The sequence below is a fragment of the Amborella trichopoda genome, chromosome 8 (genome assembly GCF_054954075.1).
Source record: "Amborella trichopoda isolate Santa Cruz 75 chromosome 8, AtrichopodaSantaCruz75HAP2 v2.0, whole genome shotgun sequence".
Taxonomy (NCBI): domain Eukaryota; kingdom Viridiplantae; phylum Streptophyta; class Magnoliopsida; order Amborellales; family Amborellaceae; genus Amborella; species Amborella trichopoda.
The window spans coordinates 14,610,448-14,635,933 of NC_142343.1; the positions used below are offsets into that span (position 1 = coordinate 14,610,448).

Consider the following 25,486-nt stretch of genomic DNA (forward strand, 5'->3'; position numbering starts at 1 on the left):
ATCTTTCTTTCCATTTATCTCAATTCCATCTCTTTAGATGAAACCCTACCTCCTATTATTTCGGTCTCACGTCCATCTCTTTAGATGAAACTCTTTGTAAAGATTTCTTCCAAATAAACGAAGAAGATAAACCTAATATAAACCTTCTGAACCCACTCATAAAAATAAAAAATAAAAAAAAAGGGACTTATCCCAACTCTTATATAAAAAAAAACAGACTTAAACAAAAAACAACGGATCAAACGAACCCAAAAATCATATTTTTAATAATTAATCCTACTAAATAAAAATAAAAATTCAAACCAAACTTTTAAAATTTATAGCACCAGATTTTGATCTCTATTAGAGTGAGAGGAGAACAACAGTAAGATTATCTACTTGGATCAATTATCCTTAAGAAAAATTAAGCCATGTAGAGTTTATATACAATATGCATGTTTTGATTTAAACCAAACTAAACCTGCACTTAGGACTGCCACCAAGCCAGCCCGAGCCCGACTCTAAAATAGACCCAAAAATTTGTGGAAAAGCATACCCTGGCCTGAAAACAATGATTTTGGGTCTACAATTGTAGGAAGAATCATATGCTTATCACATCCAACGTTCACATGAAACAACATCCATATGAACATTGGATGAATCCCTAAGATCAGGGAAGACCCTTTTGTCAGAGACTAGTTGGAAAGATAACTGCTAAGCTCTTTTCTTCTCCCTATAAAAAGGGAGTCAGAGAGAGGAAGAACGTCGCAAGAAAAAAAATGAACCACATAGCTTCATCAGTAAACACAACTCAAAAGGGCAAGAAAAATCAGCGCTCCACGATCACGAGCCTCAGGGAACTTTTCTCTAATCTCGGGTTGATATCATCCACGCTCCATCAATATTTACTAATATCGTTATCAAAGCATCCAGATTCCATCTTCCCTATTTTTTTTACTCTGGATTTTTTTTAACGATAGATCTTAAGTGATTTGTTTGTTACGATCTATGCCCAATTTATTTTTTTTTTGTATAAATCGTGCTTCAAATTTATTTTTTTTGTGTATAAATCGTGCTTCAAATTTATTATTTTTGTGCATAAATAGTGTTTCAAATATCACCTGCTGCCATCTTATCTTAGTTGACAGTGTTATCTTGGTTCACGATGTTAATTAATTAAAGGATAAGCATGCGTGGACTCTTTTTGTATTAATCAATTTCAAATCACTTCTATGCCATTTTTATGCGTGTACTCCCTTTGTATGAAAAGTTGTGATATAGATATATGATACTGTGATTGACAACCTAATTATTTTTAGTTGATCACTTTGATTTACTCTCTTCAAAATCCATAAAAATAGGGGTTTAGGATTGGATCCCACGACATTCTCAAAAGGCCCCTACCACAAAACGCTCTTTCTCTCTCTCTTCGATCAATTAAGAGGAACAAATGTTGTTGCCTGCCCACAAAACCTTGTGCTCTCGTCAAAAAACAAGAAAAATAAAAACACGAAGGAGACAAATGAAACTCTGTGGGTGTAGGAATGTCTAGGAAACCTCATAAGCGTGCTCGGGGAAAACCCCGAGCTGGTATGTCAAAGGACATGAACCAGCCTTTTCCTGATTTGTCTAAGAATCCATCTATTTCATCACAGTATGGATGCCTGTCTTTATTGAAGAGAAGGCGTTTTGGAGATATCGTGCTTGTTTTAAATGATCTTTCCAATATACCATTCAGTTGCCCACTTCGATAATTTCATTGGGTATGTCGAAATTTATAGAATTTTCTTGTACTATTGATGTTGTTATTTTCCATTTGGTATGTGATTTATGAAGTTATTGTATTTCGTTCTTATTATGTTTGTTACGTTCCATCAAACTTTTGTTCTTTACCACATCGTTGGCTAGATAACAAGTGCTTATTATTTTCATTCAAGTTAAAAGATGAGAATCTTTTTGATTCATTTGATAATGGTTCTGTGTGTGGTATTGCACTGATTTTATGATTTCTGCTGTTTCAAACTTGAATTGAAGTGAGTTCTCTACTTTTGTTTCGGTAAACTAAGTTTGACTTTTACTGATAGCAAGGCAAGATTTAAGTACTTTGGTTGATTGCTGTTGCTACTGAAATAGATGGAACTCAGGGGAATCAACTTAGTTCGAATCTTACAATTGCAGTACGACATCATGGCTTCAAATCTCCCTAACAATCCACCAAAAAAGAAAAAGGTTCTGTTTTTGGTGTTAGAACTGCCGTGCGGATGAGGGGTTAACACTTAGGATCTGCTTCTAGGAAGGGAATCTTTTTCTAGTTTGAATACGGTTGGAGTATGTTTTGTTTAAATGATAGTGTTAGGAGAGAGTGCGTCAACTTGCATCATATGCATTTAGTGACTAATACATAGATAAATTAGCCTCTCGAGAGAGAGATAATGGATCAAATGGAATCTTAACCACATAATTTGATTTGAGATTAATCATTAGCAAATGGCTAGTAGAATTGTAATGGCCAAACTTTCTAAAGTTGAAAAATTGAATGGAAACAATTTTGGGATGTGGGTGAGGAAGATGGAATATCTCCTCATCCAAGATAGAATCATATATGTACTAAAAGATGATCTATCAGTAGTTGGTGATAAACCAATTGAAAAAACAAAAAAAGTTAGAAAAATTTTTAGAAGATGACCTCATACCAAAAACTTTCATGTTAACATTTATGCAAGATGACCTTATTAAGGTTTTCGAGCATCATGAAACATCAAAGAAAATGCTGGAGGCAATAAAAACGAAATGACTCAACCTCTGAAACACACATCCAATTGCTATTAGATCAATATATCACATTCAAAATGAAAGAGGGTAATAATGTAGTGGAATATGTAAACAAAATGCTTGTTATGACTAAGGACTTAGTCATTGCTGATAATGAAGTCTCTAAGCACGTGCAAGTTTCCACAATCTAAAATAGCCTTCCACCTTAATGGAGGATGGTAACAATTGCACTTAGGTTAAATGTCAAATATCTTACATTAGGGGGCCTACCTATGCAACTAGCCTTAAAATAAGAACATATAAACAAAGATAAAATGAGTGAGCTCATGCTTGCTCAAAGACCTTCTAAAACTAACCAACCCAAGCCTAAATTTCAAGGGAAGTTTAATAAAAAGAAGAATAGTTTAAAAAATAGAGGAACTAAGTCCTACAACCAAAAAACTAAACAAGGACCGCCAAAATGCTTCTTATGCTGTCAGCCAGGTCATTTCAAAAATCGTTGTCCACATAATAAGAACCTGCAAAATCCAAAGAATAGCGGGAATGGAAGCAAGAGGCATAAAGTTGTTTGTGTGGTTTTCTTAGTGTTTGCTGGCAGATCACGACATCAAAGGATGATGGGTAGACTCATGTGCTAATCGGCATATCACAAGCTCAAAGAGTATCTTCGAGGACTTCAAACAAATAAAAGAAGTGGGGGTCGACTGCTCATGTCCTAATTCCATATCAGAATAGAAATAAGTTAGAAAACAAAACTATGGTTTACAATTTTATAGGATACCCTGAAGGATCAAAGGGATATTGATTTTATCATAAAGATATGAGCCTCATTGAAAACAGAGATGCTGAGTTCCTAGAAGATTTTATTGAAGAAAACATACAAGATGTGGATAATGATAATCCACTTAATTTCATAAATGATTTAGAACCACTATTTGCAGTGGATATGGATAACCTTGATCAACATGATGATATTGAAATACCCACATACGCAATGCTAAGTGGTCAAAAAAAGTCAAGGAGACAGACAACCTTATTGACCTAGATGAAATCGATGACCCTTTTGACTTCAATCATGTTATGAGTCACAAGAATCTCAAAAATGGCTTAGTGTCATGAGAGAGGAATTAGATTCCATTGAGAAATATAAAGTTTGGGATTTATGTGATTTACCATCAGATAGGAAACTTATAGGTTCTAAATGGGTACTTAAAAAGAAATTAAAATCTAATGGATCAATTGATAAATTTTAAAACTAGGTTAGTAATAAAGGGCCTTACCCAAAGAAAGGGAGTCGACTATGTCGACACTTATTCGTCAGTTGCAGCGTTTATATCCATTAGAATTTTTGGTAATCATTGTATATTATGACCTAAAACTTTACTAAATGGATATCAAGACTGCATTCTTAAATGGTGAACTAAAGGAAACCATCTACATAAAGCAACCTGAGGGTTTTATAATTAAAGGTCAAGAAAATAAAGTATACAAATTAAATAAATCTTTATAGAATTTAAAATAATCTTCAAGACAATGGTGCTTAACTTTTCATGATGTCATCCTACAGATAGGATATGAAGTAAATAGATTGGATCATTGTGTGTATGTCTTGAAGAGTGAGAGTAAATTCACAATATATATGTAGATGAATCCTAACAGCTGGAAATGGCTTAGAAATGATTGATAAAACTAAGTCATGGCTTTCTTCTCAATTTGAGATAAAAGATATGGGAGCAGCATCTATGTCCTAGGCATAAAAATAACTAGAGATAGAAAATAAATAATGTTGTGCTTGAGCCAAGAGCGATATCTTGACTCTGTTCTCAAAAGATTTCAAATGAAAAATTGTAAGCCTTTGTCTACTCCTGTTGAAGAGGGAGTAAAGTTGTCTAAGAAGGATTGCCCAGTAGAATGACAAGAAAAATCTAACATTCCCTATGCACAAGCTATTGGTAATTTGGTATTTGCAGCAAGATGTACAAGATCATACTTGAGTTATGCTATAAGACTTGTTAGTAGATATCAAAGTAATCAAAGCATAGCACATTGGAAAGCAGTAAAAAGAATTCTAAGATACATTAAGGGAACAAATATTCTAAAATTTTATTTTCAAGCAGGTAAGTTTGAAGTTATAGGATATTCAAATGCAGATTTTCCTGGGGATAAGGTAGTAAGTCCACCTCAGGACATATTTTGCTCTTTGGAGGAGCAGTTGTTTCTTAGTCTACAAGGATGTGTAGTTAGGTACATACAGGAAGTAAAATATATTGCATGTAGCACTGCTTGTACTTTTCTGTCTGGATAAAACGCTTCATAGATGGCTTGAAGCTGCAAATAATCGACGGACCAATCCAAATATTTTATGATAATCAAGCTGCAATTAAATTAATTCAAAGTGAAAAAAATAGCTTTAAAAGAAGACATATCGATTTTCAATATCACTACATCCAGGATGTAGTTAAGAAAGGTGAAGTAACCATTAGTTACATGCCCTCATCAAATATGATCGCTGATCTATTAATAAAAGGTCTAAGTGTTGAACTATTGTCTAAGAACACTAGCTTAATGGGACTTAAAAATAATTAAGTTAGTCAATTTTCATGAGTGACAAATCCACGTAAGCATGAAAATCCTCATGCTGGACATTTGTTATGAGAGGCATATCCATGAAAGTGTGAGAAAAACCTCATGACAAGAAATTTTCTTAAAGGTCATACTTAGAAGTGGAATAATGCATGTGACTTATTACACTCAGCCGTCATGGCCTAGTGGGAGATGTTAACACGTATGGCCATTAGGCGTAGTGTGACTTTGCCTACAATTGTGGGTTGAGAGGCCTACAATTGTTTGAGGAATCCTATGCTTATCAGATCCAACGTTCACATGAACCAACGTCCATATGAACGTTGCATGAATATCCCTAAAATCAGAGAACACCCTTTCTCATAAACCCATTGAAAAGACAACCATTAAGCTCTTTTTTTCTCCCTATAAAAAAGGAATCCGGAGAGAGGAAGAACGCAACAAGAAAAAAAGAAGCACATAGCTTCATCTGTAAACGCACAACTCATCTTCTCCCTCTCAAAAATGGCAAGAAAAATCTGGGATTTGCGTTCACCAGCCTCATGACACTTTTCTCTGATCTTGGGTTGATATCATCCACGCTCCATCAATATTTACTAACAGACCCTACCCAACCTGAAAAACTCATTTGAAGCTTGAGCTGGGCACAGACCTTTTTATAACTTTTAAATCCTAGAAAAAAAACGCAGTGGGAAGAGACGTGGGGGCACATGGCCACCCACTTGCTGCATGTCCCCCCGCCCCCAAAACCCCATTGTCTCTCTCTCGTTTTTTTGTACACACCCCATTTTTTTATACACACCCCATTTTTTGTACACACCCCATTTTTTGCATTGATATTTTCTTGGAGTTTTGAATATCAAAGTATAGAAAATGACTCCTTAAATGCATAGTAAGAGCCTTAATCAAGCCTTCTAAGCCCTTAAAGATCACATCAACCTAGTACACCACATGACACAATAAACCATAGTTATATCCAGACCACACTCCGGCTCATAAGTTCCAAAAAATCCTATAAAAAACCTATTTTAAAAGACCTTAGATAAAAAATGGTTGGTTTATCAGTGATTCGATATAGCAGTTTCCAATCATGAAAATCACAATCTCAACGAAATCTACCCTAGCTTGGGTCAGTTGCCCGTCACGTTGGAACTTGCTACGCGCCGTACATCAGATCTACGCCACAAGGTGTGGTGGGAACAACTGTCGACCTCTGATTGATGTAAACAACTGCCTCATGCATTTCTAGGTCACATTGGTCTATAAAACCAAGGTTAAAAAAAACAGATTGGTGACCCAGATCGGCCATCCCAAAAAACTATGTCGAATCGGTTGATCGGCAATCCAGATCGAAAAATCGACCTGATTGGCAAGTTTCGGCCCAAAAAATTTTTAGAAAAAAATATAATTTCTCAAAATTCTAGGTTTTTAGGTTTCTAAAAGAAACAGTAGAAATTGCATTATGATTTTTCATTATTGCGGCAAAAATATGTAATACTGAGAACCTATCTCATGTTGAGTGTTTGTTTGTACTAAGTAGAGAGAGAGAATTTTAGTTGAATTATTTGTTCGTACTAAGTAGAGAAAGATAATTTTAGTGGAATTATTAATGGAACAAACTTTGTAACGAGAGAATATTAGTAGAGAGAAAAGTTGTTACCAAGGAGAGAGAGAGAGAGGTTGTTAGGAGGAAAGAGAGAGGGGAGAGACACGTAAAGGTTTGACAAGTGAGAGAGAGACGCCAAGGATTGAAAAGTAAATAGGTTACAATATTTTAGTGAAGAGCATATTTTATGACCGTTTAAAAAAGCCTTTAGAAAATAGTTAGTTATATAAATATGGGAAAAGTTTATATAGAGCTGAGCCTCGAAACAATCAAATAGGCGTCGAAGTTGGATTGCGCTTTCGAGTTTTAGCCTAGTGGAGTACCATACAGCCTGACCACTTGCCGAACAGAGTTTTTCTACCCCAGATTTATTGGAAGTTCCAAACCTTAATATTTTGGCTAGAAACAATGAAAAATAATTTATCACGATTTTAAATACTTTTTTCAAATTTTATTTCATGATAAAATGCTTTGACAAAATTGTTTTGTGAAATATCCATTTGAGGACAGGTGTACATGTGATATGTGTGACACACAAATCGTAAATGTCGCCACAAACGTGTCAACTATGTGGTGCCACATCATAGCCTAATGGGCACGACATGGAATCCTTAGGCAGAGGCATGGATGCCCTTGTATGGATAGATCGCATAAACATGTTATGTGTAATATGCTTTTAGCACATGTGTGAATTCACATGTGTGGTAACATGTGTGAGTGCAGAGGTTGATTTTTCATTAAACTATTAATTATTTTTATTCCTTATTTTGTTGGATTGTATTTTTTATTTAAATCTCATCTGGTGTAATCACATTGGTGGGAAGGTGATGAGGGGACAAGTTTATAACATGTTCTCTACCTTGAAAGTGACACTAGTTGAGCGTGAAGTGAACTACATACTAAGGAGTCACGTAGGGGGCACACCCCACCCACTTGAAGCTTGGTGATTAAGCTAGTTCATAGATGGATGAGATTTAATGGTGACAAAAATCAATGGTGGAGATTACATAAAATTTGAATTTTAAGGATAAGGGACACTTATGTAATATTTGAAATTAAGTGAAGGTGGTATGTGGTGTGATAATAGTGGTGTGTACTTTAACCACAATCCATGCGACACCCATCAATGATGATTAGTTAGGCTAAATCTTTAGCCTCTCACAATCCATGGATCATCCAACCATTAAGTATGTATTTCTCTGATGAATTGCCTATAAAAAGGAGTATCTCTCGTTCATTTTGCACTTGAATGCTTAATGAAATATCTCACCAAACCTCTCTCTCATTAGGCGCATGCCCTACCTGAATTATCTCTCACTCTCTTTGCTTCTTTGAGTTGAATTTTCTCCCCCTTGATGTACCATTTCCATTATAATGGAAGTAGGACCATCACATCTCCCACGTCAACTCCATTGTGTGAGAACCTACTTTTTTTGTAACTGATATGCTGCTGGAATTGAGCTACAACAATGAGGTATTTGGCGTCTTGCTTTCTCAAGTTGTTTCTTTAGTTATTTCCCTTCCTACTCGAACTTGTACATTAAGTTAGTAGTCTTTTTGTAACTTAATGCTAACTATTATGCAGCTGGAACTTTCCTAAAATCCCACATAACAGTGAGCACTAGGTTCCTCTTATGAACCTAGCTCACTCCCTTGAAGCCCTTGGTTGAGTAGAAGCCTGAGCCTTTTTGTCGAACCCAAAGTACGCCATTTTGAGGTAGTTTGGGATCCGTTTTGTATCCCTTTTGGATCGGTGTTCCCAAAGTTGTTTGATCAGATTTTTTGTCCCCGTTTGTGTGTGAGAAATGTTCATGTGGTGATTAAGTAGCTTCTCGTGATTTGATCTTGATCCGACCCTTCTTGCGCTATTGGTGTGGATGATAGTCAAGGGTTCTTCTAATTCTGCCACGGTTTTGGCATGGCGAACCTTTTTAGAAATCGACTTCCCGTGGGATGCTTAAGTTTATGAACTTCGTTTTTATTTGATTGTACTTTCTATACTCAAAGTTGTAAAAATGATTGCTCAATCTATAAGAGCATTACCTTTGTTGAAGAATGTTGTAGTCATTGATTCATAAAGTTTGTAGCGAACAAGGGTTATTCCAAGAAGTAATGAAAGTTTATGTAAGGAGTTTTTGAATTTTTTAATTTTTATACCTTGTGTAATTCCCTTGATACTACATCATGCTGCGCATGAGTAATAGTGGGAGTATGTTGAGCCTACAAGGCTGCTGTAGCTGGCTAAGGAGATGGTGCAAGCGGAGGGGCTTGAGTCGGAATGGCTAAAATCGGGTAAGGAGATGGCATAGATAGAGGGGCCTGAGCTAGAGGGTACTATGAATAGGTCTGAGGGGCAACCTGAGCCGATGGAGCTGGGAGCTTATAAGACGGGGCTAGCGACTGAAAGTGGACTACAATGGTAGGTTGTGCAAGGTGCCTCGGATAAGGATGACTAAAGGCCGTGGTTATGGCTGTGTTAGGTGGAGCTAACTGTTGCAGTTGGTTAGAAGGGTAGCAGGGTGTGCAGGGGCTGAATAGGCCGCCTGCAGGTGACAGTACGTAGCCAGGGCAGCCTAGAAAGACTGCATTAGTGGGTGGTTATATGTAGCCTGAGGTGGGTTAGGGCTAGACTCAAGGTTATAAGATGAGCGATCCCGTGGTCGAGCCAACTCTACAAAATGTTCGGGATAGATGGTCCAGCGATGCTACCTCGCCAATGGGGTAGAGCTAACGATGACTTGAGCACTAGCTTGATACCCTAGATGCGTCACCAGGCTCAACCAGGATAGCACGCCTCAAGATTGTCTTGATCAAAGGTAATTTCCTAAGGCGCTCAGTTGAGAAAGACTCGTAAAACTCAGGGCTAAGTTCTAGATGAGTCCTAAGAAACTCAGGGTGCATGCCCCTCATTAGATGAGCTCAGGTTCTGGCTTTTAGAGCCTCTAGAGTGGGTTTTTTATGGTCCTTGACCTTTTTGGGCCCGACTTTCACCTTGGGTAGGGGGAACCAGGGTCTCATCTATGGTGTGGAACTCAGTGGTTTTCCCTTAGATCTAGACATTGAAGGATGGTGCAACCCCACCTTCTTACGAGCAGCACAGGGTCGAATGCCCTGACTATTCAAAGTATTGCAGGCCGTACAAACCTCCTGAGTTGTTGAGCTTGGCTGAACAGGGAGTGGGCTTTCTAGGTTAAAGCCAGGATGTGGAACTATGGACCCACTCGAATCGGAATTGGGCTCACCAGGAGTAGGGTAAGCCTAGGGAACATATCTCTAAGGCCCTATGGGTCGATTCGGCCTAAGGGGTCTAATAGAGGTGGTGGACTTGGTATCCGAGTCATTATGGACTACAGACATGACTTTCTAAACCTAGGTTGCAACAAATTAAGGATTCTAAAATAGTATGAAATCAATTTAGCCTGAGAGACTATAGGTAGGCTGGGTTTGGTGGGTTTCCTAAATAATTAAAAAGTAAAAATCGGCTAGGCTTAATACGTACCCACATAACGTTTGGCTATAGTTATCTGCCAAGGCTGGTCCTTACTATTGTGGGCTTGTTTTGTGGTCAGAGTTTCCCCAGAGGGGCATTTTGCTTCAACATTGGCACATTCCCAATGCTTTGTGCACGAAATTAGGTTCCCGCACGATTTAAGTGTCGATATAGGGGTTTTCGAAAACTTGAAGATTCTAGGGTATGTTTGATTGTGTGTGGGCAAGTGTGTAAGATCAAGACTCAGTGGTGTATGTGATAAGTCTGGTCAAACAAGCACATGCAGACAAGCCTACCTACTTATGCAGGAGGTAAAAATACAAACAAAAATATCTATTCTAATGAGATAAGTTCAAATAGTTTAAACTAAGCAGATAAGATTAAATCTAATCTAAATAGATAAAGTAGAGAAAATCTAGGTATATCTTTTTTTTCTTCTTCATTTTTATCACATAAAAGGTAAAGATCTTTAAAGAAATAAAGTCAAAAAGTTCTAAGCTATGCAGATAAGACTAAAGCAGATAAGATCAAATGTGAAAAGATAAGGAAAAGAAAATACCTAAGTTCTATCTTTTTTTTAATTATTATTATTTTTTTCTGGAATTACATAACATTAAAACAAGAAAAACAAAAATGCCAAAAATCAGAATAAGTTGAATCAACTGCAAGAACGGGCTGCCGAAAAAAATTTCATAGTCAGTTCGACGTGACACTAGGTGTGTCGTGCAGCTCGATAAGGGTTGTGTCACACTAATGGGCGACACGTTCTATAGGGTTGTGTCACGCTGATGGCCGACACGTTCTATGCAAAGAACCCTGGATTGAATTTCAGGGTCTTTCTGGGTGATTTTTAGCATTTTTCAACTTCTGTGATTTCTGTTTTATGGGGAAAAGCTACTATAAAATTTCAAGAAGCGTTCCAAGGCCAAAATACACAGATCTGAAACTCGAAGACCACACAGTGGGTGCCAAACAATTTCGCTCGGATTAGCGCCAATCTCAAAGCAAGATAAACTCAAATCTCTAGTGGAACAAACTAATTTTAGAAATCAGTATTGATATGTTAACTATAGGATGGAGGGTGGGACGCTATGTTGCAACATGTTCCCCCTAAACACCGATTCCCCAACCCATTCCCACGTCTCTCAATCTATGAAAGATGACCCGTGTGTCAAGAGTCTAACCACATGTCGACAGTTGGTGGACGCAAGCACACAATCGACACTTTCAGACACATTTTATTTTTGTAATTGGCTTCTCTTCGTTTAGGAAAGTCATTCTTCAATGAATAATATTTTATTTTTAAAATAAAAATATTTTAGAATAATAAAAGCAGTTTAGAATAAAATAAAAAATGTTTTTATTTTCTGTGTGTATGGTTCGATCATATGATTCTGAATGAATACATTAAGACCTATGAAACATAGATACCTACCTGTGTCCTGGGATTTGAGCATGTGCCGACACTTGACAGATACCAACATACATGTTGGCACCAATGTTGTCAGATTCGCTTCGAAGTCTTCTTCGGTTTGGTGAGAAAAATGAAGCAATTTGGTGCTTCGACTGATTCGGGAGAAGATTACAGACTTTTTTTTTGTTTAGTATAATGAATAAATTAGATATTTATATGTAAAATATGTACAAATAATGGAAAAAATTAAATATAAATAAAATACATTTAAGTACCTAACCACCATATAAATTTGACCCGAATATATTACACATCCCTTTAAATTAACATAGTAGACAATGACAATACACGTAAAGATACACCGATCACAAACAGAACAATGGACAAGAACGAGACAGTTGCCATGGAGCGTGTAATCAAACAGCTCTACTTGGCATAGCAACTATTGATGAAGAGCAATAATTACCACAAAAAGAAAAGCCCTCATCCTGGCGACCCTGCAACAAACACCAGTTTAGGTGTGCCCCACATCGAAAGTTGAGCAACCCACAAGTTATGAGCCATATCCAAAACATGCCCCAAAAAATCTAGGGATGTGCACACCTAGATGATCAAACCTCTCCTCTCTCTCTCTCTTACCCACATGCATGTGCACACATAAATACTTGTACAGGACTACCCTCATGAGTTATGACCACTCCCAGCAAAAAGAATTGTTACATTTGATCAATTTATGACAAATACAAGGGCAAAGAGTTAGCCAACAGAGAGAGAGAGAGAGAGAGAGAGAGAGGAAAGTGAATTTCAAATTTCCAAGTTGAATTGTGGCAGTACAGAAACTGGATCAAGCATAAAAGTCACTTCAGCATAAAAGATAGAATTTTGTACACATTAATATCATTTACAAAGTGAATGGATCCGCATTTTCAAGTGGGTGGCCACCCATTACGCTTCTTCTGCATCACTACTGTTAGCACTCGGATCTACGACAGGTAAAGCGACTGGACCATCCCCTTGTATCAATCTAGGGATCACTTTAGCACTGCTTATAGACCATATCACAAACAGAGAGAACCATGATTATCGTACCCAATTTTCTCACTCATTAAAAAATCAACATGAACTGCACCAACAACAATGTAAACGAAAACCAACTGCATCCCAGGCAAACTGGCACTCACCGTTCAAGAATGAACTTTCCTTCCTTGTATTTCTGAGTTTTTGAAAAGGCGACTTCCTGCACCAGCTATAGAGTTACCAAACCTTGGCCATAAACCCAGTTACCCAAATCTAGCTTTTCACTATCCAACGTTATAGAGAGAAGGGAGAAAGCCTTACATATTTCCAGCCCACAACTTGGAAGCAAAAGTTACAGTAAATGTCTGCAACAATGTGAGGGCCTGTTGTCATCATTTTCTCTTCTGAGATGCCAGTAGACACATTGACACTCCATGATGGCCCCAAAAATAATAGTTTTCTCAGTTAAATATCCAAATTTCCTAAACAAAGTTATATTTTTAATTGGAAATGTGTGAGAAATTCATGCAGTAGCAAGTGATGCATTTTGTACAGCGTGGGATAGGCATTTTATGGTATACGTAAGATAATCATAATTATAGTGGATGAGAGAGAACAAAAATAACAACAAACTTGCCTTTTTAAGAGTCAGGCAATGAAATTAACAACATGCAGTTTATCTTTGTTAATTACGAAATTAATTAGAATAGAGGATTATTTTCTGAGGTCTTACACACGGTTGAAGAGGTATGCCTTCCCATTACGGCTTTGGAAATTCTGACCAAGAACAAGTTCAATAGAAGTAAGAACAAGAGAGAAGAAAAATCTGGAAACACTAGAAATTGGAGAGAGAATTTTATATGAAATGGAACTCACTGACATATTTAAATAAAAGTTCAAAGCAAAGATATAGTAGAATTCAACTGTAGACATACTCCAACCTCAGACAATTTCTTAGAATGTTCCCGTATATCATTTTGTATGACTTATCCTTGAAAATGTCTTTGTTTCAATTCTTTCAATTCTATGATGTAGTAGAGGTAAGCATGTAAATACTACTACATAAATTCATGTTTTATACAAGCAGAAAATTATAGAAAGGCTCTCTGTGTACTATTTCTGACATTACAGTTTACATCGTCTTTCTGACGTCAACAATAGACAGCTGGGATATGTCCTTCCTCTGCATAAAATCTGTAGAATTTTTTGATGCACTGAACAGAGGCCCAACGTCATCAACCATTCCTTGCAGACATGTGACAGTTGGGGGAAACCTTGAAACTGTAGGAAACCCAAATGATATAATAGATTGTAGGTTATTCAACTCTAAATAACCCTGATGAGGGTACTGAGGCTATTGGGCGCTACAGATAGAATTGTATTTGTACCCGTCAATGACTAAGATCTAACCTATTTTACAAACAGGCAACCATATGTTGTCCCAAGACAAGGTAGTCAGTCAAACAAGCCGAAGAGGATTAGACCAAATGCTTAATTGCAGCATATAGTCCATTACTTATGCAGTTGAAAAAGGCTGTGAAGCAACACAGACCTCATGATGGGGCAACTAGTGACTAAGGACCCAGCACCAACAAATTATTCAAGGACCCAACACCATTACCAAACCATTCACCATAACATCCTGTATTCCCACCCACCAACTTGCCATCGGTCCGGTACTCAACCAAGGGTACAAGCACCACATAAGAACTTCCATTGTAAAATCCTCAATCCTCTAAATTGAGACATTCTTTACCTGATACTATTGCACACGTGAAAGGTTTGCCTCAGACTTCAAAAGCTCACTTTTGAGAGCTATTTCACAGCATAGTTAGTTACTAGGATCTCCCAACCATATCTCGCTCCGGAAGCTCGCTCTTGTGTTCCAAGGTGGCAGATCATGCTTCTATGTGATTTATAGACTTTAGGATCTTGATCCTTCCTATTGGGAAATTAACAGTAGATACAAATCCATTTGCATCATATATGAGGGTACATAGGTAAACTGAACCAAGGTTCCACCAACGTGGGATCACAATTCCTTTATAGTGCTAGATTCTACTGCCCGTCTTGCCCTCTTTAATAGGTCATGAGTTCGAACCTTGAAATTCATCTTAATGCTAAGTAATGGCCATTTTGCAGTAGTTAATACATTAACTATCATATAATACATTAGTTGTGTTTTTTTGCTCACACATAATTTCCTATGGTGGTAGACTATACCGACCCTTTTGGGATCTTTAACAGGTCACAGTTTACCTTGAGCTTCAACTCAATACTTATCTTAATACTTTTTATTCAAGAAAGAAGGACAGCCATGAATTATATAATGATCCAATTTCCTGAATTTTTTCATAAAGTTTCAATTTCTTTAATTTTTTAGTACTTAATCAAAATATAAACTACACTCAAAGGAGTATAAAAATATTAAAGTACTATAGAATGGTTGGATGTCTAGCATTTTTTAAAAAATTTAGGATTAAAAAATCCATTAATTATTTATAATATTATATTGATTGGAACCCTAGTTAAGTGCACTCGAAGAACTCAATTTTTAACCAGATGGTGCGTGGACTTGTAGAACTCATCATTCAATCCCTAGAAGATGGGATGAACTCAACATACTGGGATCTCAATCCCTAAATTTTGGGGTGTACAGACGGCAATCCCAAACCTACGGACCCTCCAGCCTTTCACAGTCCCTTGCTCCCATTCTGATCCCAGAACCCCATCCTATACTGGACCAGTCCCGATCCCGATCCTCGTATCTATGTTTCAGAGAGTGAATTGAAGTCAGACTGGATGGTTTACTCACTTTAGCTTTTGATAAAAACAACAGGACACGGCAAGTATAATGTTGACCTCATGAATCTCAAGGCAGATAAAGCCATAACATTGCAAACAATTAGAGAAACATCATGATACCTATATCGAATAAGTAGCAAATGACACATATGACTGTTTATCATACTTTAGTTCCTCCACAAGAAGGTCCTTGATGTTTTAGAGCAGGTCTGCTTTGTGCTTGTTAACTTATCATAGTAGCTCAACTGTGAATCCACCCCTTAAATAAGACTGTTCTTACAATAAATACCAAGGTTTCTAACTCCCATGTCTATGGCATCAAATATAATCATAGAACTCAATGTGAAATTCAAGTAAAATGACCACTTAGAACTTGAATGCTGTTGCTGTGTCATGAAAGTTTATCTGGGCAGCAGTAAACGTACATATCACCTGATAGTAATTCGGTGGTGCCTTAACCTTTCGTCTAGTGGTAGATATGCAGCTCACATGAGGGAGGTCAAGGTTCGACCCTTGAACCTTGAACAGAACAAACCAAGATGACTTACCATTTTCTATTTTAATATCATCTTACAAGCTTATACTTGTAAGTTATTCTAGCATATATCTTTATGCTTTTTATCATACCTTTTTCTCTTTTTCAAAAACTAACTGCGATGATGTGCCAGCTATTGGATTGCAAAAGGACGAAAGAAATGAAAGGACGGCGGCGTTGTCGTTGCAGTCATCTGGAGTTTACTCTGTGTCCATCATATAAATATTCAAGGTGGAACTTCCATATGATAGTTCAGCAAGTAATGATAATGGTAAGAAATGTGGACAGAACTCCAATTACGATCATGTCCTACCTTCCATCCGCTGTGCTAGCTACTGTATGGAGGCCATGGGTGAGAATTGTTTCAGGGCAGACCCACTGCTGATTGTACAAAAAAGCTCAACTTGCATGGAATGTTTTGATAATGATGTTCTAAATGTGTTAAAGTATGAGGAGGGATGATTAGCTTGGAGGCTAAGGAGAAGATGCGAACCGTGGAAAGCCAAGGGAACGATGTCACTCGTAAAAACCCAGGACTTGAAAAACATGAATAAGTAAGAGGTAAGCTGAATGAGTATACGAAAAACATACATGAGAAGACTGGGCATGAGAAAGCGCCCAAGACTTGTACAAAGAAAAGGAGAAGAGGCAGTGTCCCAAGACCTGAAAGAGAGGAACAAGGGGAAAAGGACCCCTAACTGCATTTGAACTGAAAATGCTATGGTGACACCCCCAGAATGGTTCAGACAACTATGGGAAATAAGACGGGAGCTCAAAGAAATGAAAAAAATAAAGTAAATGAAGGAAAAAGGCTTACGGTAACCGACATGGGCAATACAACAAAAGCATTAGGCATGAATACGTTCAATTGGAATGTGATACAGATGTTTACGAAAGATAATCAGGTGTCCATGAAACGAAGAGGTAAAAGAGCACAAACCAGCTATAGCAGCAGTTGATGAGTCCAGGGCTGAGGGCTCAACAAAGAAAGTGAATGCCAGTTTCTAGAAGAATTATAAAGTACATTTTAGTAAAACAACTATAACACAGTGTATCTTTATGAATCAGATTTGTCTGGTAGAATATGGGTGCTAGGGGAACTGGAGTTAGGGGTAGCGACCACTGTGAGTGCATTAACCCTTCTGTGTTTATCATAGGTAATAGGTGCAACACAGTTGTTGGAAGCAGGAGCCGGTGCAGGTGCATGGGATTGTCAGTAGGCAGAAGCTCCCTAGTTTCAGACCATTGTCGGAGTGTACTAAAATGAATATATAAAATCTGGAAGAAAAAAAAAGAAGCAATTTTTATATGTTATATGTAGATACGCAACAAACATATCAGGAATATATTTATTTTACATACAAATATGTTTTCTCATGTAAATTTCAAAACTCATTTATTAATTCAAGTGTCATCATATAAAAGTTCAGCATGCAAGATAAATTTATAAAGACATGAATATATTTCAGTCACAATAGGTCTTGCCCTTTCTTCCCCTACCCCTTTATTATATATTAAGAAAGAAACTAAAGCATACTTAGAAAGATAATAAATATAGAGCAAGAAAAGATGAATTTTCGTCCAAAGTAACTAAACTTGGGCCACCATCCCTTCTTTAATGTGATTATGAATATATATATATATATATATATATATATATATATATATATATATATATATATATATATATATATATATATATATATATAAGTTATCTTTATCTTTTTCTTTCCCAATATGAATATAATTGTCATTTCCCATAAAAAAAAATGCAGCATGCAAGGATAATATTTCTTTCTTTTTTAGTTGACATGCATTTTTTTGATAAGTGGGCCACATGCATTAAAGACTTTTTTTTTTATCGATATGGACTAAAGCATCTCCTTTCCCTAAGGAAAATATGTAGAAGATGATTTTGCAGCATAGTTACTTTCTTTTTTTGATCGATATGCATTAAAAAAATTTCCCTTATAAAAGATCTATTTAAATGGGTGTGAATTATATTGACCGGTCCCTGAGGGATTGGGATCTTGCTCCCCCCATATGCCAAGATTTTGAGAAGCTGCATTACCCAATGTCTCCAACCCACTATTGAGAGCAACAAATGGCAGCAGAACATGGCATGAAGAAGCTGAGTACAGGGCTCAGCAAGATGATCTAAAACATGCATAGGGAAGATAGTTCCCATGGCGAAAATCAATCTCTCCATATTAATGAATACTACGAAAAGTGGTTAGAGGAGAGATCACAACCAATGAATTTGACTCATACTTCCAGTTTTGAACACCAATCACATTATGACTCTCATTCATTGAGCCTAAGCAATAATACTTCAGGCAAGATCTTAGGATTGCAACTTTAGTTAATCCATGTTACAAATATGTTATGAGTTCAGTAAGACCTGGATCAGGAGAGCAGAGCACCACAATCCACCACAATAATCTGATGAATGGATCCTGCAGTTGGGTTCTCCAATGAGTCCTGATAACTAAATCAAGGATGCCTCCCTTTTACTTACCTCTCATTTCAATCTGGGGTTGGCAACTGATTACCCCAATCATCACATCTCAATCTTAATTAACTATATTCCCTTCCCATATGAAACCCACTATCCTGCATCTTTATATTATAGAGTCCCAATTTCCTTTTGAAGATATCCACAACTTCTAGGATTATTGCATAGATATTTAACAATTTAGGGGAATATCAAAGTGGATTAAGCAGAGCACTCGCTTGCTTTTCAAACTGAATAATCAGTGTGATCAACTAGTGCCCTCAGAGAGTTAGGCTCCCTCCAGCTGAGCTTAGAGTTGGTGTTTTAGAGAGACTGTTTTCGTGATTGAAAGAGAAACTCAACATACATCAGGCTTGGCATTCTGGCCATGTTTCTTAGATTCAGAGAGTCTAACATGCAAGTGTGGTGCTCAGTATTAGTTCAGCAACAAAAAGGTTGCTATCCTACATCTGAGCCAACAAACAAAATAGCACCTTGAAAATAGTACAAGATCCCATCATGAACAATGCTGCGTGCACTTTGCAAACAATAAACTGCGCATCATAACTTTTTAGATTGTTTAGACTATACAACACATCAACCATCCATTGTCAACAATGGACCAGAGGGATAATCATTCATCTCCAATGCAGACAATGAGCGGAGGAATGGTTCACACCAATGATCTGAAACTTGGCTCAAGACGTGGACTCGGCCTTGGCCCGATCCGAGTTACTCGGGCAATCCAAGTGCACTTGCCCGAGTTAAGCCCGACTCCACCATGGGCTCTGGAAAAAAAAATTAAAAGTAGGGGAAAAATTATGGAAAAAAATAAAAAAACTAGAACATTAAAAACAGAAAAATTGTGCCCTATGAAATCCGAGGCTCTAGAAAATCCAAAAAAAAGAACAAACTATGGTCCTATGTTTTGAATTTCATCAAAGATCAGCAACTTGAATCGAAGAAATCAAATTTTTCAAAACTTCGGGAAAAAATCCCCAATTTTTTAATCTTGGAAATGGAAGAAATCGGAGTGTTTTTTGTCGGATCTAAAATTTTTATTTCGTAGATCTAGGATGGAACAAACCTAAATCTCGAATTTGGTATCGAATAACATAGATATGGGCTATGGGGGATGAGTTTTTCACGAACGGCTGATTTCTGCCCCCTTTATATATTTCAAGAAATGAACAATACTTAGGAGGGTATTGTTTGTACCAGCCCAAGTTCAATAGAAATCAGGCGAGTAAGCTCAAGTTCTACAGTACTCACCCAAGTTCTATGGAACTCGGATGAGTATGAATAGTACTCACCGGAGTACTATTCACCTTCCCATGTACCCGACAGGGTACATGGGATCTCACCGCGATCATATGCCATGGCCAAGTCCAAGTTGACTCAGCCGAGTTCTTGAACACTGGTTCACAGAGTTCACTGTATGAAAAACAGCATGCATCCCCATAGATTATCAGGCTGAAAAAGGATGTGAGCTCACATCCATTTGGAATGGGAAAGTATTGACTACTAGTGCTCAACCTGTGGTTCCCAACAGAATGCCACGCTTGGATGTTTGATCAATTTGTCAAATTTGATAGTAACATTTCTTTTTAGGAAAAATATCTTCATACCCCCTATGTTTAAGTTTCATTTCACAATAGACCCAAGGTTTTAAAAGATATCTTAAGGTATAAAAATTGTAGATTTTATTTCTTCTAACCTCTTGAGCTAATTTAAACCTGCTTTTTTAAGCCAAACAAATCTAAAAAAACATGCCTTTTCTAAAAACCACCCTCCCAAACTTCTCTTTCTCTCTCTAGTCTCCCCCATACCCCTTCTCTCTTACCGTCTTTCCCACCTCTCTCCCCTCACTCTCTCTCCTCCCAAGAAGAGAGAAAAAAAGAAGCTTGGAGAATATAAGTGAAGAGAGAGAAAGGATTGTGTTAGATTTTGTGGAGAGAGAAGTTACTAGGAGGAGAGAGAGAGGTGTTTGGAAAAATACGGGAGGGGAAAGAGAGTGAGAGATGCAAGAAGAGAGAGAAACAAAAAAGTTTGGGGCATATAAGTGAAGAGAGAGAAAGGATTGGGTTTAGAAAGAGAATATCTTTTTCACATTTGTTTAGGTTAAAAAATAGGTTTAAAGTGGTTAGGGGGTTAGAAGATATCTTTTGAAACCTTGGGTTTATCAAGAAATGAAACTTAAAAATAGGGGATATGGAGAAATTTTCCCTTCTTTTTAAGCTATACTCAATTTGAACATTGTCAAAAGGCAACCCACACATCCCAACCAAGGCAGGCTATATTGAGGCTCGCACAAGTACACTTAAGTATAGGTGCTTGCCTTGGTAAATGCCCTATCTCCCTCACATTTGGGGGGTGATCACTGAAGGGGTTATTCCTACGAATTCAATACTTTTGAAATATCAAGAAACCAAATCCAGTCCAACCTTTTGTGGATTTGATAATTTGTGAATTTCATGAAATCGAATCCAATCCAGCCCCAGCAAGTGTGTCTGTACACTCACTCACACTCAAACAATCATTCAAAAACACGCTGCAGTCATACCCTTACAGCAATTCAAATCTAGACTTCCTATTTCTCAATATTAATCAATCATTATGTGATCATTTTTTTCTACACAAAATTATGTGATAATTATGTGTAGAAACTAAATATGTTTTCACAAAATTTAAAAAACCAAAATACTTCTAACAAATCACCCATGCAAATTGGTTTGGGACGACAACGAACTTGAACACAGTCACCTAAATGGTCAAGACCACTCAGCCACCCACGCACTGGCATCACACCTATTATTCTGGTTTACAGTTGAGGCAAAATATGTCACACCCATAACTTTGGAGGTGAACCATCCAATCACAATCTTTGACTCAAGATGAACAATGGGCTCGGTTGCCAAAACTAAATGATTGTGTTTTGGATAGAAGTTGTGCAGGGCAAGGCACCTAAACACCAATGGATATTTGGGCTTTGAGGGCCATTTCATCCCTAGATCTACCGGTGATGAGCATTCATTAAAGTTTGAAAATGTTTAACACATTTTGAAGGGACTGTCAGTTGCATCGACATATAGCTAGGAATGGCAGATAAGACAGTTTTTAGGAAGTTACTTTTGGATGCTAAGTCAAGGACATTTGGACCAGTATGACTGAGCACCTCAGAGCACCAAGTATATAAAGCAACTATGAGAAGAAGCTGCAAGATGGACAAAGTTGTTCAAAGGTGTAGTAGTTCTTAATATGCCAAAAGATATTGGTTGACACCACGACATGGCATGCTTAAACAGCTAGGACCACAAATGCTTGCTTCAAGGTCCAGTCTAGTGAAAGGTAAATTATGAATAGGGCATTGCAATTCAAGGTGGTACTTGCCAACTCTCGCCATCACACCGATTCATCAGACAAATTTTGAGAGTGGATTAACAGTTTCTTGCCTTCAAATTTCTCTCACAATCTGTATATCAAATGCTTAGAGAAATACACCTAAAGGGATTTGGAGCTCAATTAACAAATTAGCTAGTGAGAAGCATGGTATAACCATAAAAGGCAGTATCATCAGTGTTTTAAAACTCAAAATGATACCATAGGTTGAGCAAATACATTTTTACTAAATTGTACCAAAACGAACAACAAAAACAAAGTGTTAGAATAACAAGAAGATATATTGTGATGAGTGACAACATTTCCAACATTTGTACTCGACTCAGAAATGTAGAAAAGGAAACTTTCTTAAATGACAGGTAGGATATTATTGCAATCATATCATTAAGTTTCAAGTAGGTATCTTGAGTGACAGTCGCAACCTCCCTCCATCCTCTGACCCTAAAGTCTAGGCATTCCAAAAAAGAGTTTCAAGCAGATATTTTGGGAACTTTCTCTGCCTCCTGCTCCAAAGGCTATCTAGTTTTGGAGAAGAGTTCAAGAACAAGCTTCAAGCTACATTGAAACAACACGAACATGAGGTGTTGGAAATACTTTCAAACATGAAGTGTTGCAAGATACATGAATTGCCTCTTACTAACAGACAACCTACAGGACCGCGTAGTAGGACCGTTCACACATTTGGTAAAGTTTTCCACATAAATAAATAGAATGTTCATAAATTTGGACGTGATTGACAAGTGCAAAAGCATGTGGGATTTGTACTAAATATCAAAGAAATGTCAATTAGATTTCTGGTTAGATATCTCGAGTGTCATTCTATAATTCTCTCTCTTATCTAAACCCACACTGCAATAGATTTCCAGCTTCCATATAACAAAATTCAAAACTACATTTGGAAAAACAATAAAGTGAACCTCGAAGAATGTCATCAAAATTGAGAAATTTCCATAACTCCAAACACCTACAATTTTTTACTTTTTATTTTTTTTGGGGGGGTAGGGTGGGGGGGGGGGGGCGGGTGGGGTGTGAGAACTGTTCCAAATACTTACAGTATTAACACATGGTCATCCAGCACGGAATTCAAATCTCATAAAGATGTTTTTTATGAACTCCATTAAAGTCTCCAAGTTTCAAGTTTCTAAAGTGAGCCAAAATTCTCATGATTAATTTTATATTTCCTTTTAGCCGAATCTCAAACACAATACAGATTAAATGATCAACTTGTGCCTCACAGGATAGACTTTGTCAAAGTATTCATTATTACAACCATGACATATTAATGTTTGATCACTATCAGATACTACAAAATGGCACTTGATGAGCATTGCTAGATCCATTTCCTTGACGCCCTCTTGGTCTCTCAAGTATCCCTAAACACCAACTAACGTATGGTATTTTCTAAGGATGCTGGATTACCATACTTTCTTAGTAAATATCATGGCAACAAGATCTTGCAAAGAAGCAGATCGCGCAAATTGCAAAAATGTGCATCTTTTCTCTCCAACTAGTAAAATGAAAAGCTAGATGAAGTAAACCCAAAGCAAGCTCGACTAATTTTGTTACCGTGATTTCATCAGATATAATTAAGAACAAAATAATTAAGGGGGTTTTCATTTACATGGAAGAATGAATTCCAAAAAACTTTAATGTATTCAGAACTCATTATGGAATACATGCGAGATTGCATTTAATCCAATTAATAATAATACCACCAGGAAAACCATAAAAGTCTAGAGTCAATTACTCGAAATTGTGACTGAAAACCTACATCAAGAGCATGATCATCAAGTGATTAAAAAGAGAAGGAGATACAAACTAAATACCTTCGACTCGATATCATGCATGTAGGCAAGATGGCAATGGCAAGCAAAGCAGATATAAATCCGACCGGACAACTGGGTCATGAACAGCCTCCCCATTAGCCCCCGCTTCTCCTTAAAGCCCCAAACTGAGGGAAACAGGTAGAGGAGGTAGAGGGGAAGATAGAGGGAGATGAAACCCTCAAATCACAAGAAATTCAGAAAACTATTTCTCTCTAATTCCTGAATAAATCAAAGGAAAATGCAAGAAGGGAAAGCAGGCAAAGCCCTCAAAAGGTTGATTCCATGAATACAAAGACATTACACTGTGCAAGTGTTTTCAAACTTCTTCCGAAACGCAGAAGAGCCTTCATCCATTGGAAAGAGATGAAAGGTTGGGTTACCTTGGGACCACGAATGAAGAAGCGGAAACGGCAGCAAGGCCTGAAAAGAATTAAAGGGCAATGGGAAAACATGAGAGGTGGAGCAATTTCTATAGAGGTGATTGGTGCGCTGGGTTTTTCCTTTCATTTATTATTATGGTAAACCGCTTCATGCGGTCTCGACCGTGTTTCTACAGTATGCGGTCCAGCATCCATCCTATAGATGGATGCAAACCGGTGGTCCATATAAAAATAAATGGAACTAATGGTTCACATGTTTTTTTAATATAATTGTTATCCTTCGTTTTTTTTTAAAAAAAATTGATATTCATGATCCCCATTTTAAAATTTATATATTTTTTTAAAATTAAGATCAAATTATACTTAAAAAGTATATTTATTGTCATGCTAGTATTTCTACAATATGAGAGCTGGCCGCATGGAAACCATGTATGTCTCCTGACTCACAAACATGTTCTCTAAAGTGAATTGATATGGATGGTGCATAAAAAAATATTTAATTTATATTTTTAATTTTAAAAATTTTTGTTTATTTTAAATTTTAAATTTTTTTTTTTTTTATAATCATCTTGAAATCTAAAAAAAATTAAAAAAACATCATCTAAAATGAAATTTAATGGGAGGCGCATATATACTTATGAGTCTTGAAACCCATTCATTATGTGATTTATATTTGCTTGGGTTTTGTTTTTCTCTTCCAATCGACACCTCTCTCGTTCTCTCTTCCTGTAGTCTATGTTGTTTTACAATTTCCGTTGTGAGAAATCGGAGTCTTGGTTTTCCTGACCAATTTTCATGGAACTTCGTTGGGCACGATCTATTTTCCTTCCGATGAAGTTTTTAAAAGGCCTAAGAGTTGTGAAAACAAAATAACGCCTCACTTTAAATTCTTGGAATATACTTTCGGCGACATAAATCTTTGTGATTGCTCTAAAATCAATTTTCAACGCTAACAATAAAATTTGAAACTCAAAAAATGGTAATGATTTTGCTTATATACGAACACTCATTTTTAAGGTAAAATAGACGGTCTAGATAATTTGATGCAATATACCTATTTTTAAAGCTTGAAATACTAATTTTTTTTAGGAAAATTATCATAAATATAGGTCAATTTTTATCTATTTAGAAAAAAAAAAAAAAAAAACTCTCAACCTTCATAAACTTCATCCACAGCCTTTTTTTT

At 36.9% G+C, this 25,486-nt stretch overlaps 1 protein-coding gene across 1 annotated transcript; it reads right to left on the reverse strand.

The window, feature by feature from the left end:
* Positions 1 to 12,632: 12,632 nt before the first annotated feature.
* Positions 12,633 to 24,362, reverse strand: LOC18434155 (protein yippee-like At3g55890). The gene is made up of 5 exons (XM_088874593.1): positions 23,921 to 24,362; positions 13,595 to 13,638; positions 13,183 to 13,291; positions 13,026 to 13,081; positions 12,633 to 12,886 (listed from the first exon to the last, which is right to left on the reverse strand). The coding sequence occupies exons 1-5, from the start codon at positions 24,014 to 24,016 to the stop codon at positions 12,790 to 12,792; spliced, it is 402 nt and encodes a 133-aa protein (XP_088730719.1). The 5' UTR covers positions 24,017 to 24,362; the 3' UTR covers positions 12,633 to 12,789.
* Positions 24,363 to 25,486: the final 1,124 nt, after the last annotated feature.

Coding starts and splice junctions, on each gene's coding strand:
- LOC18434155 (XM_088874593.1), bottom strand. CDS start 24,016: ATGGGGAGGCTGTTCATGACCCAGTTGTCCGGTCGGATTTATATCTGC. Junction 13,639..23,920: donor TGCATGATATCGAGTCGAAG/GTATTTAGTTTG, acceptor GTTCTTGGTCAG/AATTTCCAAAGCCGTAATGG. Junction 13,082..13,182: donor AAGTTGTGGGCTGGAAATAT/GTAAGGCTTTCT, acceptor TAGCTGGTGCAG/GAAGTCGCCTTTTCAAAAAC.